Here is a 17,777-nt window from a genome sequence, read left to right on the forward strand (position 1 = left end):
AAGAACAAACACTTTATTAAAATGTGTTAAACTGCTACTTCCAGAGATAAACAACTAATTACATGGAGGAATTCCCCATGGTTGTCATGCCAGATTTTCTGGTGTCTAGAAAGGATTTCTTTAAGTCAGTGCTTTCTCTGTGATGTGATAGAGGAAGGCTGAGTTGCCAAGTTGGAAACAAACTGGTTATAAGCAACATGAAGGAAAGGCCCCTATGTTGTATTCGCCACTGGATCCCAGTGTACAATGTAGTGCTCATAGTTTTGGCTGAATAAATGGAGGCATGGAAAACAACATTGTTAGAGGGTGATTTGGGAATTTGGAAATTCCCTGGAAAGGGAATTTGGTTTTTGTTGGTTTTGTTTTTAAGACAGTGACCTTATGATGAATTTAGCCTTTGGTTCTGGCTTAACTGCACATTTCAAGTTTTTAAGGACAGTCATGATTCCAAATACTTTTTTGGGTGCCCCCATTTCTGATTCACAAATATGACTCCACTAAACATCTCTAGAAAGGAAAATCAGAAAGCAGGAAAACTATCTCAATTCAAAAACATTTTCTCATTGTTTTGTAAAGAGATAATCATGAAATAATGTCATAAATGAAGCACTAAAAATAACCCAAAAAATGCATGTCTGGGGGTTCAGTTGGTTAAGCGTCTGCCTTTGGTTCAGGTTCTGATCTCAGAGTCGTGGGATAGAGCCCTGTGTCACATTCCCTGCTCAGTGAGGGGTCTGCTTTCTCCCTTTCCCTCTGCGCCTCCCCCTCCCTCACCATCATGCACTCTCTCTCTCTCAAATAAATAAATTATAAGGAAGCTCCTGCTTCCTCTGGGTCATACATGAGACATTATCTGGTAGGACTTCTCATCCTTTCTAGTTAATTCCCTCGATTTAATTTAGTCTTTCCTCAAACTAAGTAGGTACCACACTGAGGCAAAAAAAAAAAAAAAAAAAAGCAATTAAAATACTTATCACATACTTGTTGCCAGTATATCTTCTCTACTGTATAATTTTTAAAGGTGTTACTATTGTAGAAGACCCTGAAATAGAGTCATAAATATGTATCTCTAGTGTGATAGAAATACAATTTTTAAAAACTAAATTGTACATTCTTGGTATGTACTTTTTGGTGTGTTCATCGTTGAGCTATTTTTTTTTCCTACTCTGAAAAGCTATTTTGCTACAAGTCCGTTTCTTTTTTACTTTTATCCACAGGGAAGTCATAATCCCCTACTTAAATAGAAGCCAGTTACCATGGAAATCATTCTAATACCACTGAATCAATATTTTGATTTTGCTGACATTTAATGTAAAAAGACAAGACGGACTAAGATTCATAGAAGTCACTTTTCATCTTTGTTATAATTTTGATAGCTAGGAAAATTGTAAAGAAAACATATGCTCTGTAATGAACTTCAGTTAACTCCCAGTTATAAAGAACTGAAGATTCATAAAAGAACAATCTACATATTTATATGCTTTTGGCTTTGCGTGTACACATATACATGCATGCATTTGGACTCAAGATTTTTTCCCCTTCTCTCAACTGAGCCCTGATTCTCTCTCGTTATTGAAGTCATAACTTGGTAGAGGAGATGTGAATGTATCCAATTTTGCAATTGCCTTTTTTAAAATAAAGATTTTATTTATTTATTTATTTATTTATTTATTTGGACAGAGAACATAAGCAGGGGTAGCAGCAGACAGAGGAAGAGGGAGAAGCAGGCTCCTTACTGAGCAGGGAGCCCATCGTGAGGCTTAATCCCAGGACCCTTGGATCATGACCTGAGCCGAAGGCAGCCACTTAACCGACTTAGCCACCTAGGCACCCCTCCTATTGCCTTTTTATTAAGTGTTCTGAAGAGCTGAAATTTACATCAAGAATCACTGTAGAAATTGACCTTTTCTGCACCGGATCCTAGTAGCCCATCTGGTCTATTGACCATTCTCAGTAGACCAGACTCAGTAGACAGCTGAAGACATCTCAATCCATACTTAGAGCTCTTTTTGAGAAGGGATGCTGAGCTTGGACCTCACGTTCAATAAGCCTTGTGCCAATCAAGTAGTTTTCCACATCTCCCTTAAGTCTTTGTGCTGCTCTAATTTAGTCACTATTTCCTCTCCTGTCCTCAGAAGAAATAAAGATAATAGAGCTACTGTCTTCTGTTTGATAAGTAGCTATTTGAAACCCTAGATCTTCAGATGGTGAGGGGATCTGAAAGAATTAAGAGCTGCTTTCCCTCAGGAATTAGGTAGCTAAGGCATCTCGAATGAATGGTAATCAGCTCTGCTTTTAAGACAACTAAATCACCACTCAAATGTTTCTTTGGTGAGCCAACCATCCTGTATTCTGCATGCATTCACTTTGAAGACCCCAGGTCCCCCTCTTGCGAGAGAGGCTATTCTGGAGGTATTTTATCCTGCTTCCAGAACTTTCCAGCTGTACTACAGTGCTTGATAACACATTCCTTCTAGGCTACTTTACTTCTCTGTTTCATCTTTCCCTTCCCCTTTGGGAGGTCCTTTTATTTCCCCTTGATTCTTCAATATTTCTAGATTACATTGAGGCCCACATCAGTTAGAGACCGGTGTTTTAAATCAGTAAACTTCTTTTGTAAACAATCTAATATCACTGGCTATGTAGTTTTTTGGCAAGAAAGGTAGGAGAGGGAGTACTTCTGGAAATAAGATCAGAGAAAATATGGAGAAATGAAAGATACCGTGTAACAACATCAGGGGAAACCTAAGAACAACATTTCAAATTTACAAAAGCAGATCTCTAGGGCCCTTTAGTGTATTAACAAGTAAAGGAAACACCTAACTTATTTCTACAAGCATCGATGTGTTACAAGTTGAAGGACATGCTGGTGACTTTGAATCAGGAGAGAAAGGGATCTTCTAACCTACTCTTAAGGCAGCAGAGGAACAATAAAAAGAGTCGCACCAGCAAACACACAGACACAAACACATGCACGCACGCACACACGTTCCTGTCAGTTTCATTCATTATAGCAAAACTGGACCAACTTAAGTATTCATCAAGGAGAAAATGATTAAATAAAGTGCTATGATGTATACTTACCTTCTTAAAAATGGTGTTTCTTAAATTGAATGCCATGGAAAAATAAAACACAAAACTGTATGCATCATGATTTCAGTTTGGTAAATAGGCACACACATACACATTATTCACACATGTACTCACATGCATATGCACACAGTCATGTTTTTACATGTATGTATAGTAGGAAAAACAGCCTCAGTGGAGACTGTCCCTGTAGAATGCATGGATTAGCTCCACCTCCAAGCATGTGTTTGTATTCCTCAGTGTGCACTGAAGCTTTCGTTTTTGGCTAAATAGGCAACAGGGCACCGATACAGGGGATAGAAGAAATGAGGTTGATGGAAGAGATGTGACATGCCTCATGGGCACCCCATCTCATGGACTAGGCCCGAGCTTCTGTTGAAAGATTAGACCGGAAGATGAGGGAACCTTTATGAAGGACTCGGGAGCCCACACAGCAAAGACGCTTTCCCAGTTTGAGAAAAGGACCACCTTGGCTTCCACTCCCAGCTGCAAACCACCATAATACGTGGTGTTCTGGGGGCTCAGGGAAGCCTGCTGTGGAGACTATCAGGGACAGACAGTGTGAGAGAACAACTAACGGACCTGGCAAAGGAGCCATTTCCTCAAGGTGGCCCCCCGCAGCACAGGCAACCCCAAAGTGCTTTCCACAACTAATCCACAAAATCTAATGAGCTTATATGCAAGCACACTTGAGACTGCCCTCCCTCCAAGGGACTCTCGGGACAAACTCAGGAAAGCTGAAACTTCCTTATTCCAGGAAGACTAAAGAGCTGGTGACATCTATGGTTAACCTGACCTAATACATACTCACAGGCCAGCAAGGAGGAGGAGAGGGATTTGTACATTTCATGGCTGAGGAAAAACAGAGGTATGGGTAGAATTCAGCGATCGGGAGTGAAGTAGGCATTGAAATATATAGACAGTGTGTGTGTTCATATTCACCAGAAGGAACTCTACTACAATGTACAAAATCGTGATTTCTAAGAATGATTACAATTTGCCTTCTGTATATTCTTCTGCCTGACCATGTTCCCCTAAGAATCACATCATGCTTCTAGAAGCATACAAGTGATCCTAATCAAAGCAAGACAATATCAATTTTAGATTTTTTTTTTTTTGGCCAATTTCCTAATGATTTGCAGCTCTAAGGGGGTAAGAAAACACACACACTGCCTTCCCTTTCTGATAATATAAATACATCTTTCTGGGTGCCATTTGCTGACATCTTCATGCAAGGCCTCCTCGTCTACACCGCTCCTGCCTGGGGCTCCAGGGAGACCGAGGCGGGATTGGGAGACCCGGGAGGAGGGGAGGAGCATGCTGACCCAACACGTGTGAGGCCGCTTTCCCGGGGAGGAGCACGCGTGTTACCTTCGGGTCGCTCGGGGACCTTCCCGCTCTTGCCGGGCGCCGTGCTGTTGACCGTCTCCGACGACGTGCTCAGCTTGGTGCTGGGGTCCCGCTTGGGCTTGGGCGGTGGCTGCCTGCGGGAGCCACAGCTGCTGTCGTCGTCTGTGCCCCCGACCGAGTGCAGGGACTGGGACCTCACGGAAAAGCCGCTGGAGCAGGGATGGGGAAGTCTGTCCTGAGGAGCAGGCATCGTCATGAATCCCATGCGGAAATGTTTGCCCGCGTAACTTCCTTCGTGGCCCCGCCCCACTTCGCCACCTATGCTGTAAAACAAAGCAGAGCCAAGTCCGTGAAGGTGAGGTGAGCGGGCGCCCGCAAGGTCACAGGGATGCACAGGAGCATCTCTATCCTAGGGCAGAGCTCACATTTTAACTCTAGACTGGTGAAGCAACATTTGCATCGGCGCAAGAACATTCTGTGCTTTTGCATTAAGTATGACGGTAAAGCAGATATAACCTGAGTATAACGAGAAAGCCTCACACTCATTTCCAGCCGTCCTAGTATCCTGGCATCCAGATACTCTCAAAATAGTGTTCTAAAGGAAAAGAAAATACTGCAGTAGCATATTGGATCTTCAATTGCTTTTCTTTAAGGGAAATCTTGGGGGGGGGGCCTTATAAAGCAAACAAGAGGTCCATGACAATGACTCACAGACTGTCTTTTTACACATGACTGAGGTCAAGTGGGCAGCACCTGACACTATTCTCCACCTCATAAAGTTAACCCTAATGTCACCTGGTTAATAGTGAGAAAACAAAACAAAACGAACAAAAACAAAACAACAACAACAATAAAAACAAAAGGCTTACCGTTACCAAAAACAGCAAAAAGAGAGAGACAGGAGGAAGTGAGACAGGAAGGGAGGATGCGGCAAGGAAGGAAGGAATTGCCAACCTCTGTTAGATCTCCAGAAACCTTCAGTTATACTAGAAACTTTGTTCTACTAATAAACTAACCTCACAGAATTAAGTAGCATAATAGTAAATAAAGAGGTGTAGTTAAAATATCAAGTGATCCTGGGATAGATCTAAATACCTCATAAATAGAATATGCAAAGTTTTTAAATACAAGTTTCTTAAGTTTTAGGTGGGAAAGTCTGGACAAAAGTTTTAATATATAAGAAATCTCTCTCAGTTTGAAGCTCAGCAGGTCATAAAGGAAATAACTCTTGGGCTTTTCTCTATGTTATTAAGTAATGGTGACTTTTTTTAGGAAGAAAAAGAACATGAATGTCAAGGAGAATTTTTTTAAAAAGAGGTTTTTTTCTAGAGTTTTCCCAATTTCCCCCATTTATGTTCATTCATCAATAGAGTAAACAAAAAGAAACATTGTTGGAAATTATTCCACTGATTTTCTTATACAGAAATAAATAATAAAAAAGTCGCCCTGAATGGAACTAGAGGGTATTATGCTTAGCGAAAGTCAATCGGAGAAAGACAACTATCATATAATCTCCCTGATATGAGGAAGTTGAGAGGCAACGTGGGGGGTTTGGGGAGTAGGAAAAGAATAAATGAAACAAGATGGGATCAGGAGGGAGGCAAACCATAAGAGACTCTTAATCTCACAAAACAAACTGAGGGTTGTCAGGGGGAGGGGATCAGGGAGAGGGTGGTGGGGTTATGGACCTTGGGGAGGTTATGTGCTATGGTGAGTGCTGTGAAGTATGTAAACCTGGCGATGCACAGACCTGTGCCCCTGGGGCTAATGATACATTATATGTTAATTAAAAAAAAAAAAAGAAGAAGAAGAAGAACATTTAAGATCTATTCTCTTTAAAAAAAAAAAAAGTCACCCTGCATATATAAATTTTGGAAGCTTGTTGAATCTACTTTTCCAGACATAAGTTTATTTAAACTTTTCTTTTTTTTAACCTTAATTTTGGCTGACTCTGCCCTTGTACCATGATGAAATTCAAGCTAAGGTTTTGTAATTCTCTGTATTGTATCTTTCATAGCATTAGAATGTGTGTCACAAATTTTACATTCCAGCAGGAACAATAATGGAAAATCAGTTAGAGTGTGTGTGTGTGTGTGTGTGTGTGTGTGTGTGTGTGTGTGTGTTTCTTTCCCTCTTCATTCGAGGACTTAGCAAATTATATGACCAGGGTAGACAGAGCCAGAAAGGATTCAACAAGAACCTGAAACTGATCCTGGCATTAAATTTGGATGACAACTTACCACTCAGTCAAAAACATTGTTTCTATTTATTTCTTTTTTTCTGAATATTTTGAGTGGATATTCAGACACTGGATATGCCATCTTTGCGAGATGAAATAAAGATGACAGGAAGCTGGGTACACTAACCTGAGCAATGGATATCCAGAAGCATGAATGAAATCAAAGTGTTGCCTGGGTGGAGTTTCCACATCATTATAGTAAGCATCCTAAGCCTGGGCAGTGTTTCCACATATTTTATTTTCTGTGCTATCTTCAAGAACATCCATCAAAAACCAAATGAAGCTTACTCAAATGGAATGGTTTAGGAAAAATCATTAAAAATTTAAGACAGAATAAGAGTGGTGGAGGACGGGGATGGGTGTGGTGGAATGGAAAGTTTTCTCTTTGATTTGTGATGATCGTAACCTTCATCTTTCTCATAGATACTTGATTTCATTTAACTTTACATTCAATCATTTTGCATCCTCATTGTTTCCTTTATTTCTGTTGTCATATCACTGAACAAAGAGTGCTTTAAGGATTTATTTAGACAGTCATCTCATTCCGAGTAACATAGCCACGTGAGAGGATTTATGCACGTGCTAATGCACATAGGCATTTATGAGACAGTTACTAGGAATAATTGTATCAGCGATTTTTCTGTTACTTTTGACCTAAATAGAGCCTGTGCCTTTTTTCAGCCAGATAATTAGCTCTGCTGCTTCATTTCAAAATTACATTTTTTCAGCATTAAACAATTTCATCTAACTCTGAATGCTTTTGTCCATATATGTCCATGTGTGCACACACACACACACACACACACACACACACAGATACACATACATTTCTTCCAAAGGGAAATTTAATGTATACTTCAAACAATAATAGGTCTGAGTTGCAGTTTAATTTGACCTTGTTGTAAATGCAGGGTAAAGGAATGGGACTAAAATAAGTAAGATACAAAGACCATTGTTCAAGGCAAGGTTAAGGGTAAGCAATAAAAGGTTTGTGGTACATCTAAGTTCAAGAGACCAGTGAAGATGATTAGTCTAAAGCAAACCAAAGACTGTGGAACACAGCGGACAACTAATTCCTGAATTTACTGTAGGAACATGTGGAATTTTTAAAATATGCAGATTCCAGGACCCACACTAACGACAACTACTGAATCACATCTGTTGAGTCAGAACCTCTGTAGGTGTAGTCAATAAGTCCTGTTTTTAAAAACTGTATCCAGACGTTTCTGACGTAGCCAATCCAGAGACCTCGCAGAAACATTAAGAACAATAGTTAGAGCCATTAATGAGCAGACATCTGTTATTTAGAAACAGCCAAGGAAACACAAATATCAGGAAGTGGGACAAAGGAGACTTGCTGGCTACAAGTAAAATATCACAGATAGAAAAAGATACAATTTATTAATCAGATCTTGTTAGTTATCCTGCAGTAACAAACAATCCCTGATCCCTAGTGCTTTACAACAACAAAGGTTTATTTCTTGCACTCATTAATTGGGTTGACTGTGTATTAGCTGTGACTCTCATGTATAGATCTTCTTCATTCTAGGATCTAGCCTCTCCTGGGATATGTCCTTATGGCAGAGAAAGAAGGACTCACTAAAACCACAGAGTGTCTCTTAAAGCTTCTGCTCAGACATGACAGATAATTTATCATTCACGCTCCATTGGCTAAAACCAGTCTTATGGCCAAACTTGATGTCAGTGGGGTAGGGATAGATTTTCCTCCAACAGGAAAGCACTGCAAATTACATGAGAGTGTGTGAGGATGCAAATCCTCTACAAATACTGGTACAACAGCTGTGATGTATGCAACAGAGATTTCCCTTTAAGAAAGAATATGCCACAAGAAATGAAGTTCATCCACTACCAATAATCCAGTGGCTATTATGGGGAATTTGTATTTTCTGTCCCTGTAATCTGGGTTCTACAGGTTAGATATCCTATTCTCTAAAGCAGGGCACACTCCTTCTAGAAGACATAAGAAGTGTTCCATTGAGCAACAAGCCACAGCTATCTCCTGGGTAATTTGAACTCCCTTTGTAGTGGCCAGCAAGCCAGAACACAAGTCTCCATTGTGGACAGCTCTTTGATCCCGATCAGCTGAAGGAGGCAGGGCTTCTGCCACATGATGGCATAGGAAAAAAAAATGTGTGGAACCCCTTTTGAAACTCCCTTGTCCAATTGTGATTTTGAAATACAGTCCCATGCAGCAACCATGGCCTAAGAAGGGTTTGGTTACCAGGGTTTCCAACTTTACATGGGACTGAGACCAGCAGAGGTGTTAGCTGATGGTGACAGTGAGGTGAATTTGGAACAAATGGTGGGGCAGCGTGGGGCAGGGGTAATGAGTATCAGTTGCAGCCTCTATATGAACTACAGTGATGAGGGCTGTAGTTTATTATTCTAACTTTTCCTTTATAAGGTTCACTCAGGAAGAGTCCTGAGGGAGCATGAAACAGCTGTCCCCCAAACCTATAAGAGAAGAGTGTCTGCTGAGGAAAAGGGGTGAATTGTGATAACCATGAAGCCCTGTGGCTCAGATCTTTCTCAAGAGAAACTTCTGTAAGGACAGTAGCTGATAGCCATCAACTACAAAGTCTTCAAATCTGTGGCAACATTTTAGTCAAGGTCACTCTGTCCCTAGAAATTTCCTCCCCAATAGTTGAGCATGATGTGGCATGGAACCTGGTGATTTCTGCCCAGTGTGGGAGTCCTTCCTGGGCAGTCTTGGGGTCTGAGTGCCACTTTTGGCTGGCAGAGAATTTCCCACAGCTTCACCATGATAGGAGGCTCTTCCTATCCCACTACTTCTCCTTTAGCAGATGCCGTGCTACATTGTGATCTGAGGCCGGTCTTACCTATTCCTGTCCCCTCCCCATCATTCCAGGCATCCTTCTCAATGAACATATCCTAATTTTTTGTGTGTGTTTGTTTTTTTTTGGAGAGAGAGAGGAGGGAAAGTGCAGAGGGAGAGGAAGAGAAAGAATATTAAGGCTCCATACCCAGTGTGGAGCCCAACACAGGGCTGGATCTCAGGACTCTGAGATCATGACCTGAGCCAAAATCAAGAGCTGGACACTTAACCACCATACCCACCCAGGTGCCCCTAAATCTCTCACACTTCTAACCCCAACCAGCTTGCTGTCTGCTTTCTAGAGGGCACGAACTGACTCATGTGGGAATAATCGTACAATCAATGAAACTGAGAAACCAAAGAAGAGGGAAGAGAAAGCCTAAAAACAAATGTGCGACCCCAGAAATAAAAAAATGCCTGGGAAAATAGGGCACCCTCTTGTTTCAGACTGAGCATTTACATGGTGGTTGGGGAGGTAGGACCAACTCCACTGCAGGAATACTTGGCTGGAAGTGAAAGTTACGTGGGCTGAAGAAAGCAGAATCTTTTTGCAATAAGACTCTAACACTCAAGATAGATGAAGCCTGACACATCTCATGTTATAAAAATAAAAATAAGTTTCATAATCCTGAATTTAAACAAGTATGCTTTTTCCTCACACGATGAAGACAGTGTTGCAAGATCTGGGTGTAGATTAGTTTTTCCAATATAAAACAAACAATGAAAAGCATTGCTTAAATCAAAGAAGGTTATTTCCCAGAAGTAATTGATAAAATATTTGTGAACTTCTCTCCCAAACAAATTATCGGCTCAGGTGCAGTTCCGGACATCTGTCCTCTGGAATCATTGAATTATGAACTCCATCCCCAGTTCCATCATTCAGAAGCCAAACAACAGTAGCTTTTGATCCATGAGACCATTTCTCTATCTGTTACATAGTAGTACTGGCTTCAGGGATTGCTGAATTTTGTTTACAGGATTATCATTTGCCTGATAATACTGTGTTTTTAAAAGGTGGTATAAGGAGTTATATTACCTCAAGAAACTGACCACAAAGTCAAAACGAAATCCTGCATTCAACTCAAGGTATCAAGGTAATCTAGACAATGCAGTCCTCATGCTCTCTTGACTTCCTTAAATACTTGCTTCAGTTTTTTAAAGCACCTGTTGATCAGGACAGGCAAAGGCATAAAACAAGAACTTCAAAACTGCTATGACACTGTTATTCAACAGAGAGTGTTACTTGTCTCACTGTCTTCTTGAAAATCCATCAACATTAATGTTTTGTATCTCCTTCTGAGGACTGTCACCTTCCAGAGATGAAAAACACAACCCCTGAGAAGGGCGAGCTAGCAAGGTGAGATGTCAACTCTCAAAGTGACAGAGGCATTGCTTCTGTGTGTGACGTTGAAGCCAACATGCCAATATTTCATAACAGAGGCTTCCTTGAGAACCACTGGAAAAAAACAGAATCCCATTCTATAAGGATTCCAGATAGAAAAATAGATAGATAGAGATAGAGATTGATAGATAGATGATAGATAGGTAGATAGATAGATATAGATAGATTAGAGATAGAGAGAGAGAGAGAGAGAGAGAGATCCATTTATATACTCTAGAAATTTGGAATACAAACTGAAGGATCACCTAGGAGGAACAAATCTGAGGAGCTGATCTCAAAACTTCATCTCCAACACTGATGCACAATCTAGTATACGTCTACCTTCGCAAACTTCTCAACCACCTGGATTTTTTTGATGTTGATTCTTCAAAAAAATTATATTTATCTGTTATCAGGAAAGGGGGACATTCAACCATGAAGTAAATGGGGAGGGGTGGGAATCTGAAGGAGGGATGGAGGCTATGGCTCTAAAGGAAATAATAAAATTTGCCAGTAGGCAAGTTAACTACTACCATCCACTGATTATTTAAATCTTTCATGTCAGACATTTTATGATGAATGAGTACAAGGAAATTAATATTCAGCCTTTACTCATTAAAATTATGACTTAAAAAGTTTGTATTTGATCCTGCCTCCCTCTTGCCTTCTCTTCAGCTACACAAGACCAGATGGTGAAGACACCATCCTGTCTGCCCCACCAGAGGGCCTCTTGTTCCAAAACTCCGTCCTTTTCTCCTTCAACACTGGTCTCTTCTAAGTATCATTTTCAGCTAAAACAATCTACATACAAGAAAAGTTGGGCATAAAATAAGCCAAGAGGTTAGTGTATTACATCTTTTTTTTTCTATTTTGACAGTAATACACCTCAACCAAATATCAGATTTTGAGAGGCATCATTAATTATGTTTTTGGCAGATGAAACTCATCCTGGCACCACTGCACCTTTAGTATTACAAGGGGCTGTTCACATGTACTCACCTCAAGCTTCATGAGGGCAGGTATCCTGCCTTCTTGCTCCCTGCTACAGTCACTAGCACATTGTAAGAACTCAAACACATTTATTTTGTGAAGGAAAAATGAATAAATAAGCCCACTATGAAGATAGCCAGAGATATGGCTTAGTTAGGGAACTTCGTGGAGTTCTGTCATCTGTACTTCTCAGAGATTTCTTCCTCCTCCTGGGAGTGGAAATTCCTGTGTGGAGACGGTCCTCTTCACTCAGACCCAACCAATCGATCAGTAGATAGATCCCTATGGCACTGAGACTACTGTAGGGACTAACAAATGCCTCAAGTCTGTCCAACCAGAGGAAACCCTGGGCACTGTGTGTGATCCCAGACCTGCCTCATCTCTCTTAGCACCACGAAGGGAGATTGGTTGCACCAGGTCTGTGGCATTGTGGAAGACCTGGATCTGGTTATCTCTGCAGCTAGGTCAATCTTAGGACCCTTCAGTTAGATGAACCATTAAGTTCCACTGTGTTGAAGCCAATAATAGTTGGATCTTTTGATCTTTGCTTTGGAACAAGTCCAGAGTGAACCAGTAGAATGAAGCAGTTACTACATAAATGCTATTGGCTAACTTAAGTCAGAAAATGCAGCAACGTCATTGCAAAGAAAGAGATGAATGTATCCTACTTCTTTCTTGCTTAAAAATATTCTTAAAAATATTCTTCCTATTTCACACTGTAACTGGGGGTAATTAACTACCTTATATGTTTGTGCTATATGCACATATATATTTTTTTTAATCATGCAGGATACTTTGATGTAGAAACCTGGTTCCAGTAAAATTAAACTGTTTTCATATTTTCTTTCAAATTGTTCATTCACCAGCACCCTTAATGTCTTCTTTGAGTCTCACTTGCTCATTCAAAGCCATAATCTATGGATTTCTTGCCTAAGGCTCAAATATTTATTCTCAGCCCTTCTTATCCTCAGTGATACCTATTTTTTACATTTGTGCTCCAATATCTTAACTCTGAGATTTTTTTTCAGACATTCATTTCTTGTGTCTGGCTATTTATTGATTCTTCTTAGATCTCAAGGTCAATTGTTAAAAGCAGAATCTTTACACACTTTTTTGTTAACTGCTGTGGTGAACTATTATAGAAAAACAAAGCAAAACAAAGCACAATAAAACAGGAAAAAAAAAAAAAAACTGTCCCAAAGAGATGGTGTGCAATTTCCATTGGTTTCAGATGTTATACTTTAAGTTGATATTCTTAAGCATCAAATATATTATTTCTCCTTGCTAAACGTTTTCAACTCTACCCCAAATTTGATACTTCAGAAAGAATATAAGATACATAATCAACCGGTGACTAACTCTGTCCTTTGAAGTAGGAGCCACATGCTTTCTGAGCCTCAATTACCTTTATCTTTGTAATGATAGAAGTACTCTACAAGGTTGTTATAAGAAATTAAAATAAGATAAAAATTTCAAAGTCACCTAGCAATGTGGCCAGTACAAGCAGAAGCTGGACAAATATTAATTTGCCTTCCCTACCTTTCTGATTTGCCAGGCAACTCTGTATCAATTTTCATCTTTCTGTACCCAGATATAAAATAGACATCTTAATGATCAGTTTCCACTCCACTGCACCATAAAGGAAAACATACTCTAACTACATCAATGCAATTTGTTTATTTCTCTAAGTGGGCTTTGACAGTAATTGTCAGAATACATACCTCCAAATGCAGATTAGGAAAAAGGAAAAAAAAGAAATTTGCTCATAAGTGAAGGAAAAAGAACAAAAATAATTAATTTTTCTGCCATAATTATTGGTTGGGCATAATAGAGATTTCAGCAAATCTATTGAATGGATTTATGGTTACTTGTCATAAAACTTCATGATAATTTAAGATTCTTATGAAAGTTAGGGTTTAGGGTAATCATGGCTAGGGATATATGCTTGAAAAACAAATATGACATTTTTAATCACAAAGTACTTATTGCCAAGAGTTTGAGGTTGATATTGCTACCTATTAATTTGACGCTTAGTCATAACAATAAGGCACAGGACATAATAATAAATGAATAAAATTTAAAAATAAAAATAATAAAAATTAAGTTAGAGCAAGAGTAGAGAGATTTTTTTTAACCTTTATCAAAGTTATAATGCTTATTAAAAAGTAGGCAAAAAACATTCTATGGAACATCTTTCAGAGACTTATTTTTACTTAAGACATGACAACTGCTTTTAAGATTAACATATGTTATTATCTATGGCACTTTGGAATTTAAAATTAAAATATTTCTTATGCCTGTACATAAATAAGACTTCTTTACTCCTTAAAGTATCATGGCTTGAAGAAGAGAGGGTATATGGAAAATTCAAATCAAATCATGATATTCAGCTTCAACTTAGAACATAGTTTACAGAACTTCACATCGTGGGAGATCTTTTCCAAAAATTCAACCAAAGACGGGGAGGTTCTAGAAAATATATTTTATTTGTGTCTTCAAAACTGACATAAGCTTTGAATGTGCTTTGAGAACATGCCAAGTTTATACAAATGAGTTTAGCTAACCATATGTGGCTCATTTTTTCAACCTTGGCATGGAAGCTAGAAATACAGAATGTTAACATTTAATGGCCTTGAACCTCCTGAGCAGAAGGAGCTAACTCAGTGCCAGTTTAAAGTATAATAGTTGGTTTGGGATAATTTTGACAGAGGAAGCAACAATTCTGTGTTGAGGCCTTCAATTCATCTACTCGCTATTTATTCAAAAAGTATTCGGGCCCCTACTCTTTGGCATTGACCAAAGCGGAGCAGTCAGGGTCCTCAGGGAAGCACAGGCTACGGAAGAAGCATGAGTTCAGCTCCATGTGGTCAAATGCGCTTTGAGAGGAAGTACAGAGCTGGGAGTGGAAGAACAGGTCGTGAGGCCCTAACCACAACTGAGGGGCTGGGAAGTCCCATAGGAGGAAGTGGCTTTGCAGCTGACCCAGAGCATGAGTCAAACTTAATCAGAAAAGGAAGAGAAGAAGGGAGAAGATAATGTATGTGCTGACAGTGAGGCTCTGGAGAAACTGAAAATTAAACAGGTGTTTGGGCAGAACTTGATCAAAGCTGTTTGTTTTCTACTTCCCAAGGCTAGAACGATGTCTGGTCCAGAGAGGTCACCCAGTAAATCTTTATTAAATAAATGAATGGAGGGGCACCTGGTTGGCTCAGTGGGTTAAAGCCTCTGCCTTCAGCTCAGGTCATGATCTCAGGGTCCTGGGATCGAGCCCCATATCGGGCTCTCTGCTTGGCGGGGAGCCTGCTTCCCTTCCTCTCTCTCTCTCTGCCTGCCTCTCTGCCTACTTGTGATCTGTCAAATAAATAAAATCTTAAAAAAAAAATAAATAAATGAATGGAGAAATAGGTGATTGGAAAAGTTTGAGAATAAATCCTAGATTTCTTAAACAGCAGGATGGATGACAGTGTGTTTCAGTGATATTCTGTACTATTTCCTTCTTTCCTTGAATGGCCATTTTCTTAATTTATGATGAAGGAAAAAGGAAAAATCTGTGGATCCTCAAATGCTATTAATTCCTGTCCTTGTTATAAGAGTTAATCATTTGAATTCAGGGATCAGCTTAATCCCCTCCTCTCCATCTCCACTGGCCTGCTTTGGTTTAGATGCTCATCATTTCTTGGCTAAATTAATGCAATTGCTTCTTAGCTGATCTTTTTCCACAGTGCTGCCAGTTTATCCTTGTAAATGCAGATTTGCTCATGTCACTCCCTAAATTAAAACTCTTTGATAGCTCTTCCATTTCTCCAGATTATAAGCACAAACTTTCATGTAACACTCAAGGTTTTTCAAGATTTGGATCTCATGCCAAGTCTCATCTGTAACATTTTCCCTCTTTGATTTTAAGATTATTCTAATAAAATGTGTTCTCATCCCCATTTTGTTCTGGATTGTTAATTCTAAAGTAAAGTTCAAGATCAACCACATGCCAAGGGTGGCAATGAGTCTTGAGGAGACAGACAAGTTAAATCATGACCTCAGTCAGCAGTCACACTGCTGTCTGTCTGAACTTCTTCCTTTGGTCAAATCATGTTTTAAGACCTAATTCAGACGTGGTTTCTTTGAGGGAGGTTCCCATCATCAGCCAGTGTTTTGTTTTGTTTTGTTTTGTTTGTTTGTTTTTGCCTCCCTTGTGGGCTGTCACAGGGTTCTGTGCTTCTCCATATCACAGCACCTCCTTTATGTTACTCAAGACTTGTCATCTGTAAGTTGATCTCTTCTATTGGTCTGTGAGCCCCTTGAAGGATAGAACGTAAACTATTTGTAGCTAGCAGAAAGCAGATAGGGATAATGGAAGGGAGGGGAAGATATGACCCATGAAAAATTTCTCAGTATTTTCAGAAACTTTCTCTTCTTTAATTTTTTCTTTTTTTTGAGTTAGGCATTCTCAAACTATCATTGGAAAGAAAAAAAAAGCTGAAAGGACACTATGAGACTCAGCTATGATTATTCAATAATTATTTTCACTGTTAGGACAAAATGGAGGTTACTAATAGCCTCCTGTCGTATTGTTTGTAGATAATTTGGTTGCCTGAGATAACACAGAAAAAGCCTCTAAACTAATTTTTATTTAACAAATCCCTGGGTTATATCTAATTCTTCTTTACCTTGTAAAATATCTTGATTAACAGATATAGCATTCTAAATATCCATAGCCAATAGGCTTACTCTCCAGCATGTCCACACATTTACGTTCTGGACACTGAATGGTAATTGTGTGCTTATGAGAATCAGTTATGTTTGCTGTCAAACCTGCTTATGTAAACTGTGTTTTTGTCATAATTATATAAGTAAATATTACATAAACCAAAGAAATGTGAGTGTGAACAATTAGTGAGACTTTCTCTGAGGACTCTGTTGAAAAACTATGTTGATTGCTTTGAAGATGCTCAATAAAAGATTTCCTAAAAAAAAAAAAAAAAGTCTAGCTGGATAGCTGGATATGCTGAGATTAAGGCAAATCTGTTAAATCTAAAAGGACTCTGAACTGTGTTTGTTTTTCCAAATGTTTTTAAATTTTGGCTCCACTTTGAAGAAATTGTAACTACCTTAAAAAGTGAAACTAATGGGTACATTTTAAGCATGAAAGTTTTATGGAAGTCTAATTAGGAAAATGCACACAAGTCAAAGACTCTATTGCAAAATTTGGTAAATAATGTGTATTTGCAACCTTAAATTTTAACAAGAGTTTTATAGGTGCTTATGTATTTCTCTTTTTAAGATTTCTCTATTTTTTTTTTTTACTTTCTGTTTAATCAGTCTCAATTATTTTAGTTCTTCAAAATTCACATTCTATAAACAAATGAGCAAGCAAAGAGCCTGGTGCATAGGAGAGGCTTGAGAAGTCTCAAAAAAATGCTGGTTTCATTCCTCCTACCTCCCCCCAAAATTACCCAAGACTCAAAGATAGTTGGTTCAGAGGAAGTTATTTTAGAGATAGTCATTGACCAATAGAAAAATCAAATTTTCCTTGAAGTACAATTGTATAAGATGAAAAAAAAATGCAGAATGTTAATTTACTTACAGAAAATTATTTAAGCCATTGCATTCTTAAAGCACTTTGGAAAAGGAGCCTGGAAGGAGAACACATTTTCCTAGTGGTAATCGTGTGTAAAGCAATATTCTCCATTGAGGAAAGAGCCAGACCACTCAAGAAAGCAGCAGATGCCATGTTCTTCAGTACCATTTCAATGTATTTTCTTCTGAGAAGGTACGTATCAGTAGTTGGATACCTAGTGACTTTCCTAGCCCAGATCATCATGTATGACACTGCGTTATCACCAAAAGCATCATCTATGACACTGACATCATTT

The 17,777-nt window shown here is 39.1% G+C and overlaps 1 protein-coding gene across 2 annotated transcripts in view; it reads right to left on the minus strand.

Moving 5' to 3' along the window:
- NYAP2 (neuronal tyrosine-phosphorylated phosphoinositide-3-kinase adaptor 2) overlaps positions 1 to 17,777 on the minus strand; it is a gene marked incomplete at both ends in the record, with an annotated part of 246,482 nt that overhangs the window by 144,722 nt on the left and 83,983 nt on the right. The window contains one exon of one of the 2 annotated variants that reach the window (XM_080799337.1): positions 4,462 to 4,763. In XM_080799337.1, the coding sequence (XP_080655463.1) occupies positions 4,462 to 4,763 (302 nt within the window). Of the gene's footprint in view, positions 1 to 4,422; positions 4,764 to 17,777 lie in introns of both variants that reach the window. The other variant, XM_080799338.1, reaches the window with a different exon arrangement.

This window comes from Martes martes, assembly GCF_963455335.1.
Source record: "Martes martes genome assembly, chromosome: 3".
NCBI lineage: Eukaryota > Metazoa > Chordata > Mammalia > Carnivora > Mustelidae > Martes > Martes martes.